Source organism: Pteropus alecto, unplaced genomic scaffold (genome assembly GCF_000325575.1).
Source record: "Pteropus alecto unplaced genomic scaffold, ASM32557v1 scaffold45, whole genome shotgun sequence".
In the NCBI taxonomy this organism is placed as follows: Eukaryota; Metazoa; Chordata; class Mammalia; order Chiroptera; family Pteropodidae; genus Pteropus; species Pteropus alecto.
Window position 1 is genome coordinate 21198168 of NW_006442491.1, and position 11268 is coordinate 21209435.

Below are 11268 nucleotides of genomic sequence, written 5' to 3' on the forward strand. Positions count from 1 at the left end.
GATGGGGGATGGAGGGTGAATAATGGAGAGAATGATAGAGCTGGGCCACATAGATAACAGAGAGAAGACTAGGGAAGAAATGCTCAGAGAGCTCTTGGCCCTCAGGTCTTCCCCAAGCCCTATTTCCTTCCTCCTTCCTTCCATCCCTTGCAGTCCCTGCAGAGGGCTGAGGAGAACACTGTAAAATCCTGGAGCCTGCTTCCTAGGAGACAGGGTACCTCACTAACATCCTAGCCTGATCCCTGGCTCTGGCGGGGGTGAGGTAATCCACAGGGCATTGAAGGCAATCTGGTCCCCAAGGACTTTGAGAGGTCATGCAGTCCATCCCCCTGTCTACCAATACCCAGCACACGCAAACAGACAAAATCATATTCTCTTTACCCTTCCCTGTACATGAAGAGATTCTCAGCTTCTCCCTATGGTTTCTCCTTCCCACAATCCCTGGCTGTGTGGAAGTTCTTTTCAAGACCTAGTCTCTATTCATCCTGCTGCAGTCTCTGACTTGGTTTCTCCTACCCTCTTTCCCATAACTAGAGAAAGGCCTCTTCTGGGTGATCATATCTCTTCCTCAGGATCTCCCCTCTAACATTCCTTCCTAATTAGTTGGTTTTTCCCAGGAGGTAACCCTCATCTCTCCCACTGCAGTCCCTGGCATCATTCTCCCTTGTCGCATTCTAGGACTCCAAGACAGAAATGCATCCCCAACCCCATCAGTTAACTAACGGAGACAAGGCAGGAGAAGGAAGAGGTCCAGGGGGAAGGAGTTGAATTAGGGAGATGGAGGCTGGAGGTGATGCTCCAAGCAGATGAAGGGCCAGGGACGTCCCAGGAGGCAGAGACTGGGCCAGCGGGCCTCACCTGTATCGGGGTCTCCCAAGAAGGCATCCTCGTCCTTGCGGCCCCTCAGAGGGGCCGCGGGCGCCGGCTCGTCCTCCGGCAGCCGCGGGAAGCTGGTGATGCTCATATAGTCCACGGGCGAGTAGGCGCCCAGGGCGCTCTCCTGACTGGCATCGTTCTCCGCCGCCATCCTCACCCGCGCCCCCCAGCAGCGCAGCGCCTGCCGGAAGTGGTGCGGCGGGGGCCGGAGGGAGGGCGGGGCCTGAGCTCTGGTGCCTCCGGGAGGGGGCGCCTCACCCCCACGTTAGCATGCGTTAGGGTCTGACTCGCCCCCGCCTGCTTAGGCTGTCAGCCTGCAGTGGACGCGCAGGTCGGGGTGGGGGTGTAGTTGCAGAGCCTGGAATGCAGGTCCGGGTCGCGAAGTTGGAGGTCGGGGGGAAGAGCACGCTACAAGCACGACCATAGTGGTTCTGGGCACCTTATGCAGCCCAGGGGCCAAGTCCCGTCCTCCTTCCAGTTTGAGCTAGAATCCTCCTTAGACCCTAGACTCCCTCCTCGGCCCACAGACTCTTCCACCGATCACAAACCTCTCCTCGGCCCCAGATTCTCCTCTGATACCAAACTCCTCAGACCCCAGATCCCTTCTTGGACTCCAAGATTCTTCTCCTCCATCTCGAACTCCTCTGCCGTCACCTCCCCATCCCGGCCCCCAACCCCAGCATTTTCTTCATCCTCAGACTGTTTCTCCACTTCGAGACCTCTCCTTGGATGGTCTCCTCAGACGTCAGATCCCTCCCTGGACTCCCGACACTTCTCAGACTCCTTTTTCAAGCACAATCCCTTCTGAGACCCTTGACCTAAACTTAGGTGTGTTAGAATCCTTAAAAGCAGATCCCCAAATTTCACTCTAGAGATCATGAATTATTACGCTGGGATTGGGTCTCTGGAACCTGAATATTTACCATCATTTTAAGAGTTTTTGATGATGTTCTGGAAAGAATGCTTTAATAATGGGTATGGTGGTATGGCAGAAGTGGAGTGGGCTGGGCTGGGGCTCAGAGTGGGGAGTGGGTCTCTGTAATCTAGATGTCTGGGTTTTATTCCTTGTACTACCACTTACAAACTATGTGATCCTGGGCATGACAAATAAACTTAGTATTAACTTCCTCATCTGAAAAATGGAAAGAATAATAGTATCCATCTCAGAGGGCTGTGAGGATTAAATAACACACAGAAAGCTCTTAGTATAGGGCTTGGCACCTACTCGATAATGCCATAATCATTATTATCACCTCCTTAATCTCGTGGATTCTCATCTCATCCAACCCTCTCCATCCTCTTCCCATTCTCAGGAATTCCAACTACTCTATAGCTTGCACTACTTCTCCATCTCCAAGGATGAGGGGTCCCCTCTTTATGAGGCCTCTTGTCCAAACTTTCTTCCTACAGTTCACAGGCAGAGGGAGGGGGCTAGTCAAGCTCCTGGAAATACATCCCCTCCTCCAATCCCAGGCTCCACGCTCAGAGATGACCTGAACTACTTGAAAATCTACTGTGCAGTGCCACCTGTAGACAGGAGGGGGCAGCAGTGTATCGGGAACAGCTCTAGGACTTGGGTGAAAGGCTAGGGAGACTAGAGGACTTTGTGTCTCCGGTGGGAAGATGGTTGTCTATGGCTGAGACTGTGTTCCTACTGTATGCCTTCCTCCCCATAGAGAGGTTAGTATCTTCTCAGTGAAGTCCATAGGGCTTATTATGCTTCAGAGAAGTCTAATCTCCCCAATGGGGCGGGTCCCCACCAAATGAGATCTGTGCTCCTTCATTGGTGTCTGTGCCCTCAGTGTAGTGAGAGGCCCTTCAGTGGGGTAAATTTCTCTTTAGTAAAGTCTATATCTTTTATATCTCCTAGAAGGAAGTCCATGTCCCCTCAGTAGGGTCAGTGATCCTCAATGCTAATTCATATCCTATTAGCAGCGTCCACAGCCCTTCATTGAGACCTGAGACCCCTCAGCAAGATCTGTGCTCCCTTAGTGGAGTCCATGTACATTCAGTGAAGTGTGTGCCCCTTCACTGCAGTTGTCTCCTTGTTGAAGTACCTGTCTCCTCAGTGGGGTCCATGTCCACTCCATGAGGTCTGTACCCCTTCAGGGAGCTCTGAGATGGACCCTTCCTTCAGGACTGGGTGGGCTCTGGATCATAGGTCTGACCATGGAAAAATCTTTTTTCAGTTTAGGGTGTGCTGCACTTGTGGTTAGCTGAGCAAAGAATGAGGGTACAGGTGGGAAGGAAGGCTGGGCCTGATGGGGTCACACATCCTGTGTAGGTTTCAGGAAGTGAGCGCTGACTGCCTTGGGCTTCAGAATCACTCTTGGAATTAAATGTTCAAGGTTCCTTCTTGCCTTGACAGCCATTCTGTGAACTGATAGGTGGGGCAGGCCTTTCTTGGTGGCCAGTGCAGGTGGGAGATGGAGGGTTCTGCCTGGCTCCTCTTTTATGGAGTGGAAAGGATAGAGGGAAGCCAAAGGTAATTGAGCCCAGGTGTGACAGATGAGCGTAGTCTCTTAGTGAAGTAAAGGGGCTGGGAAGGAAATAAGGGTATGAGTGATTCCTCCTATTTGCATAGACTTTGGTACAGTATTTCACAAGCCTTAGCTTCAGCCTGATGAGGGGGTAAACAGACTTGGAGTGAGGAGACCTAGGTTTGGCCCAAACTTGGTCATTGGCCATTATTTGCTTTGTGACAAATTCCTTCCTTTCCCTGAATTCACCAATTTGGGCAATGAGGAGGTGGGTTTATTAGCAAAGACCTAAACACACCTTCTACTCTTAAGTGAATCTTATACTTTAGAGCTGAGTCAAAACGTGTGGAGGCAGGGAGAGTAAAGACACGTCCTCAGGGGTGGGAGAAAATCTGAGCTGGCACTGAGTTTAGCAGAGAGGGGGATCCTGTCCTCTCGCTGTGTCCTCAACGTCATCGTGGAAGGAGATTTTTCTGAGGTCACAGGGGAAGGGTTTACTCGGAATGGAGGGATAGTTCTTTGAGGGGAAGAGTCCTGAACCTTACTTCACTGGGCTTTCCAGCTCGATGAGGTGACAGGCTTGTGAAATAAGACCAAGGGGCGGCTCCACGGTGGACCTGATCCAACTTCCCTTGTGAGCCAAGCTCTTTCCCGCTCTAGCCCCGCCTTAACCCAACCTCTCATCTGTCATTCCGAGACCGCACCCCACCCTGATCACTCCGTGGGCCCGCCTCCTCTCCTGCCACGCCCCGCCCCGCCCCTTCTGCTTTTCCCCTACGGCCCCACCCCTTCCGTGAATCGGTTCCTTTCCTATCCCCAAGCGGTGCTTGACTTTTCTCTATCCTTGTCTTTGCAAAACCCTGGTCCTGCTCCCAGGAGGTATGGCTCCGCCTCTCCGGGCCGCCCACCCCTGGTCTACCTAAGCCCCGCCTCCACCAGCCAGGCCCCACCTCTCCCCGAGGCCCCGCCCACTGGGCGCCCTGTTTTTCGCCCCCGAGCACCCGGGACGACAGCAAAGGCGGCAGCAGTGCTCGGAATTTGACGCGATGGGGCTTCCCGAGGAGCGAGGCCGGAGCGGCAGCGGCAGCGGGAGCCAGGTGGAGGCTGGAGCCTGGAGCCGTGCACGGAGTTGGTCTCCGCCGCCCGAGGTCAGCCGTTCCGCGCATGTCGCCTCGCTACAGCGCTACCGTCAGCTGCATCGGCGCTCGGTGGAGGAGCCGCGAGGTGAGCCTGGGCCCCGGCGCGCCTTGGGGCGTCAGTGGAGACAGAAGTAGAGGCTGCCAGGGGAGTGAGGAATTGGGGGCGTTCCGTGGGGAAATGAGGGTTCCATGAGGAGATAGGGGTTTTCTGAGGAGGAATGAGGAGGTTCCCTTGGGAGATGGAGGTTTTGTGAGAGAAAAATTGTGGGTCATTGAGGAGATGGACAAGGGGTTCGGGAAGAGATGGAGGTTATATGAGAAGGAGGTTCTGTAAGACGAGGTTTCCCTAGGAGTTGAGGAGTTTCCTGGTGACTTTGCGGGTTTCGTGAGGAGATATAGCTTCCGTGAGGAGATAGTGATTCTGTGAAGAAAGCGAAAGTTTTGTGAGAAGGGTTCCTAAGATTTGAAACTGTAGGAAACGGGGAACTGTTGAAAGTTTTTGAAGTGACAAGAAAGTAGTGTTTCCAGAATATCAATCTAATAGTGTTTAGATAAATATATCAGAGATTTAAGGTGGTGAGACGAGAGGAGAAAGAAGAGCCCCTTTTACACCAACTCAGCCATTGCCTCCTGACCCTGACTTCTTTAACCAGTGTGTTAGTCTCCACTGTTGAAGGACAAGAACTGGTTCCTATCCTAGAGTCCCCACAATTAGTTATGAAGTCCCAGATCTATTTTTAATATTTCAGAAATCCCAATAGAAATTACCCAATATAAGACTGAACAAGTCACATTTTAGTGTTTCTTTTTTGGTTGGGGGGGGTTGGGATGACAGTAATTCAGAAATTCTGATCAGTTCCTTCCATGTCTTTAAGAAAATGTGAGGAAAATTCCCTGCCCTTGCTCCTCAGTTTGGGAAAGTGGTCAAAACTGTACCTGGGTTGGAAGGCAGCATGATGTCTGCCAGTGACACAAGCATGGGCCAGAAATCCAACACAGAAAAATCTAGATTTATATCCTGGCTCTACCACTCATTTTCTGGGTGGTATTAGGCAGATTTTAAAAACAATCAGATTCCTTTTAGATATGGTTAATACTTGTCTTGTAGTTTTGTAGGATGACAAAAGTGAGTAATAAGTGAAGTGTGCATTATATATAGAGTGAGGCACAATAGACATTCAATAACTGGCGGTTAGTTTGATAACAATAAAAAAACATGGATGAAGCAATTACTGAGTAATGCAAGACAGGACTGAATTAAGTATAGAATGGTTGATTGCTGCAGACAGTGGTCAAGTTTGAGTCCTCGGACCTCTTTTCACTTCTCTCCCTCTCTATATTTTCTCCCATCATGAGTTTATCTGTTTTCCAGGGTGAACTATAACTGCCACAATAATAACTCCTATTATATAGCTCCTATTTAGCTCTGCGCCCAGGATCTCACTTATGCCCTGGTCCCAAATTTCATAGATCTGTAAACCATTTCATTCACACACCTTGATGTTATACCATATTAAATATGACTGTGACTGTGATTTACCAATTTTCCCTCCCAAACCTGTTCCCCTAACTAAATTTCTAATCCTTATTTATCAATGGCACTATCTCAAACTATAAATTCCTTTCATCATCCTCTCTTCCAATAAAATCTATGTATACCTATATCTTACTTATTTATAGGTTGCTTACTGCTTACAAGCACAAATCCTGTTTGATTTGATGTAGAGATTGTTGTTATCCACATTTTACAGAGAAAGAAACTGAAGCTTGGAGAGGTTAACTAATTTGCACAAGGTGGCAAAGCTACTTAGTGGTTGAGCTAGGATTTGAACCAAAGTGGCCTTGACTAAAGAACCTATACTCCTAATAGCTATGCTATTTTTCCCTGTTGCCACAGTCTGTCTTTCACCAAATACTGTCAAATACTACTTCAAAATGTCTATTGAGTTACCTTTATTTTCATTCCCACAGACTCTTTTAGCTCAAGGAAGCAGACTCCTAATTGGTTCTTTCTCCCCTAGTCTCACCACCTTCAATCTCTGATATATTTATCTAAACACTATTAGATTGATATTCTGGAAACATTACTTTCTTCTGTCACTTCAAAAACTTTCAATAGTTCCCTGTTTCCTACGGTTTCAAATTAAAATTCTGACTTTCTTTCAAGGTGTCTGGATAACTAGCCCCACTCCACCACTCTATCTTTTATCTCCCACTACTGCCCACCACACCCTTCATTCTCAACAGGTTATTCTCATTGATATACTGGATACTCAAAAATCCCTTTCCCACCTCCTTGCTTTTGCCCATTTCCGTCTGCTCCTCTCTACCTAGTCAAACTCCACCAATTCCATAGAGCATTCTCTGATTATCCCAGTCCATGCTCATCTTTTCCTCTTCGGAACTTCTTCAGTACTTAGAATGTGTGCCAATGAAACATCCACATTTCAACACCTCCAAAAACAAAAACAAAAAAACCCAGGAAACTAAAAACTGAAAAACAAAACTACATGATCATAAAACTCAGTTTTCTTTACTCCTTGTTGATGGATATAAATGTAGTTCATAAACAGTTTTACATAATTTATGTCTACTATTACCACTTAAAAATATTTTTGAGTATACACATATACTCGATGTAGTTGTTAACAACATGGATTTTAGAGTCCGATCTGATTTTGTATTCTGGTTTCTTACTGTGTGGTCCTTGGGAGCATTTCTTATGTTTCCTGAGCTTCAGTTTTCTCATCTATAAAATTAGGATAATTAATGATTATTTCATAGGGCCATAGAAAGATTAAATGAGATTAGCCCAGTCCCTGGTACTTGTATGGCATTCACTGAAATGCCAGTTCCCATTTACTTTCTCTTTAATGGCCATTTAATAGTCTATCGTAATACTACTAGTATTACTAGTTTTCATCAGGTTTTTTTCATTGTTGGGCTTTTGGGTTGTTTCCAGTTTCACTAGTGTAAATAATGTTCTATAAACATCTCTTTTCTTACTTTGGGATTATTTTCTTGAGGTGTTTTTCAAAGTTGAGTTAGCAGATGAAAGAGTATAAAAATTTTTATGGCTCTTGTCAGGCATTGCCCTGCCTTCCCCTAAGATAATGCCAATTTCTTATAATTCCATCATCATGTAAGAATATCTGTTTTCCAGGCCACTCAGGCATTAGCTTTAATTTTTTAAATCTTTGCTAGTTTTTATAGGTATATAATGGCACCTCAGGATGATTTAATTTGGATTTCTTTAATGGATTGCAAATGGTACACCATGTGATTTTGCTTGCAATTATATTGTTTTGTACACTCAGAAGTATTCTGTCTTATCTCTCCAACTAGAATGTACAAACTAAATCCTATAACCTTGAGCAAGTCACTTTGTCTCTTTGAATTTAGTTTCTTATCACTAAAATGAAGGGTGATAATCTCTAAAGTTCCTTCCATTGTTATGATTCTAAGTGTCTTTCTTTTCTTTAGCTCCTGATCCAGTACTGAGAATATCTTAAGTGCTCTGCAATCATATACTTTACTTGTTGAGTATATTTTCTCCAGTTTCAGGAAAATTTTTTAAGATTGTAAATCTGATCATGTCACTCCCTGCTTAAAATCCAGTGACCTTCCCTTGCTCTTAGGATATATACCAAGTTCCTTAACATGCCCAGAGGCATTGCATGATCTGCTTAGTTTATGCATCAAGTCCTGATATTCTTCCTCTTATTGTCAGTGCTTCAGCTTTATAGAGTTCCTGTTAACCCATACCCTGGGTTCCTTCCAATCCCACAGTACTCTCTTTCTTGGCGGGCAAGTGAAGAAAAATTTCTATTCATCTTTCCGATTTTAGCAAAAATATCTTCCTCAGGGAAGTTCAAGTCTTGGCTTGGTAATTGTATAACCTTGAGCAAGTTATTTAACCTCTCTGAGCCTTGATTTTCAAATCAATAAAATGTAAATGAAAATAAGGACTACCTCCTAGGATTGTGGTAAGGACTAAATGAAATAATACAAAGAGTTTAAAGCAACATATAGCAGGTAACACTTGGGCAAGTAGTAGTAGGAGAAAGACCTGGTTACTAAATAATTGCTGATAATGAATGAACAAATTAAGAGAAAAGCAGTTATAGAAGGCTCTGTGGGTAAAAGATTTCTTCCTTTCACTAATTAATTCATTTAAAAATTGCCTCCAATATGCTAGGCATTGTAATAGGCCCTGGGTGGCTATGATTTGAATAGATGGTGAAAATGGAATGGTGGGTTTTGAAGAGAAAAAAAAAAATTTGAGTCAAGATTCAGCTCATGAGACTAGAAAGAAGGTGGGTTAGGAGAGTGGTGAGTGATAAGATTAGACAGGTAGAGAAAGGAACCCAGGTGGTAGGCCCTATAACATAGGGCAAGGAAGTTGTGACTTGGTCCTGTGCATAGACTGGTAAGACATCTGAGGTTAAATATACCTGAGAAGCTTAGTGATGTTCAGGTTTCCCTTTCTGTTGCAGAGTTTTGGGGAGACATTGCCAAGGAATTTTACTGGAAGACCCCATGTCCTGGCCCTTTCCTCAAGTACAACTTTGATGTGACTAAAGGGAAAATATTCATTGAGTGGATGAAAGGAGCAACTACCAACATCTGCTACAACGTACTGGATCGAATTGTCCATGAGAAAAAGCTTGGCGATAAAATTGCTTTTTACTGGTAACAATATTTATTTTATAGTCTGCGATAGATAAAAAGTCCCACCTCACATTTTTATAGTGTTTCATAGTTCACAAAGTACTTTAAAACCCATGAACTCATTTGATGCTTATAACAACTTGGTAAAGTAAGCAAAGTATTCTTAATATCTCAGGTGAGGAAAAATACCTCAAGGAAGTTAAATGACTTCTCTAAAATCACATAAATAGCATATAACAGAATTGAGATTCAAAGCCAATTGTCCTGACTTCTTGTCTATTGTTCTTGGCTTGTAGTTGGTGAGGAAAGAGAGAAGGTAAATGGAAAAGAACAGACTGAATAGCTTTCTTTCTCATTCTTGCTTTGGGAGGAAACTTGGTATTGAATTTTTCACTACTATTTTTCACTACTGTTGTCATCATTGCCTTTTTTTTTTTTAATTAATTAATTTTTTTATGGTGATGTTGGTTAACAAAATCTAATAAGTTTCAGCTGTACACTTTAACAGTAAGGTATATATATTTACACTGTGTGTTCACATCCCATAGTTATTTCACTACATATTTGACCCCCTTTACCCCGTCTACCTCTCCCCTCCCCAACCCCTTACCCTCTGGTAACCACTAATAGTCCATATTCATGAGTCTCTGTCATTACCTTTTATCGAGCTATATACCAGACACTACGCTCAAGTGCTTAACAAATATTATCTCATTTGATGCTCACAAAAACCAAGAATGCACTATTTATTTTACTCATTTTACATAGTGAAAACTGAAATTCTAAGAAGTTAAGTGACTTATCCAAAGTCATACATCTAGCAAAAAGCAGGGCTGAGATTCAAACCCAGATAGTTTAATTCCAGAGATTACACTTTGACCATGACACTATACTATCTCTCTCAATTCCTTATATTAGCCTCTCAATAGCTTTGTAAAATAGGTATTCTTAGCTCCACTTTACAGGTTAAAAAAATGAAGCACAGAAGGGTTACACAATGAATAAGGTCACAGAGTAAGTAGTAGAGACAGGATTAAAAACCAGTCTGTCTGACTCCTTCCTTGTAAAACTAGGCCATGCTGCCTCCAGAATTCTAAGACCTCCTGCTCTTGGCAACATGGTTCTATAGGAGGTATTAATATACTAAACCCAAATAGGACCTTGAAGTTCCAGTAATTGAGCTGTTGCTTCTGCTACCGCCATGAACACTCTGAGAATTGATTCTATTATTAAGTGAGCCAATTGGAGCAGAATGGATGTTTCATGGAAGAGTTAAATTGGTACTCAGTCAAAACTGCCTAGTTTGTGTGATATGTTGAGAAGAGCCCTAACCTGTGAGGAGGAAATTCAGGTTCTCATTCTAATTCGGCCATTCACCTGCTGTGTAACGACAGGCAACTCTCAAAGTCAGTTTCCTCTTCCATAAAATAGGGATAATAATTCCACCCTTGTCTTTCTCCTTAGATTATTATGAGAACCAAATAAGACAATGTAGAAACATTTACTTATTTATTGGAAAGCGCTGTATAAATGTAAGTGGGTCTATTATCACATTGCCATTTCCCAATTTGGAGTCACTATGCCACTGAAACTCATGGTCTGTATGTCTGTTTAGACTTCCTTTAGCTCCTGCCCTGGGACTTTATGTTGAGCTCCAACTGACACTTGGGCCCACCTCTTCAGTTCCTTAGGGATCAGAAAACCTTTAAAGATCTATATAGGAGATGCCTGTGTCTAATTTTTTTCTCTAGTTTGAAATAATTAGGGTGCATGGTGAAGGACTGAGAAAACACAGGCCAGAGTTGTTCATTCACTGGAGATTACTCCAGAATCCTGATACCCTTCTTTTTAGTTTCCCACCTTTCATACCTGAATAGCTTCCAGAGAGCCTCTCTTTCCCCATTTGTAAAATGAGGGGAGTAGATTAGATAAGTGTTTTCCAAAGAATGCTCCAGGAACCACTGATTACTAGAGATATTAATAGGGGCTTGCTGTCTACGGCCATGCCACCCTAAATATGCCTGATCTCGGAAGCTAAGCAGGGTCAGGCCTGGTTAGTACTTGGATGGGAGACCACCTAGGAATACCAGGTGCTGTAGGCA

At 44.4% G+C, this 11268-nt stretch overlaps 2 protein-coding genes and 1 pseudogene across 8 annotated transcripts in view; 2 read left to right on the plus strand and 1 right to left on the minus strand.

The window, feature by feature from the left end:
• GGT7 (gamma-glutamyltransferase 7) overlaps window positions 1-1077 on the minus strand; it is a 22096-nt gene extending 21019 nt beyond the window's left edge. For 3 of the 6 annotated variants that reach the window (XM_015597219.2, XM_015597220.2, XM_025039892.1), the window contains exon 1: window positions 859-1076. In XM_015597219.2, coding sequence (XP_015452705.1) covers window positions 859-1027 — 169 coding nt within the window. In that variant the 5' untranslated portion in view covers window positions 1028-1076. Of the gene's footprint in view, window positions 1-858 lie in introns of all 6 variants that reach the window. The other 3 variants (XM_006921741.3, XM_015597218.2, XM_025039893.1) reach the window with 2 other exon arrangements.
• A 3223-nt stretch (window positions 1078-4300) lies between these two features.
• ACSS2 (acyl-CoA synthetase short chain family member 2) overlaps window positions 4301-11268 on the plus strand; it is a 45643-nt gene continuing 38675 nt past the window's right edge. Inside the window, exons 1-2 of one of the 2 annotated variants that reach the window (XM_006921742.2) lie at window positions 4301-4580; window positions 8992-9187. In XM_006921742.2, the coding sequence (XP_006921804.1) occupies window positions 4403-4580; window positions 8992-9187 (374 nt within the window). In that variant the 5' untranslated portion in view covers window positions 4301-4402. The remainder of the gene's footprint in view (window positions 4581-8991; window positions 9188-11268) is intronic. The other variant, XM_015597023.2, reaches the window with a different exon arrangement.
• LOC112471244 lies at window positions 11160-11268 on the plus strand (annotated as a pseudogene).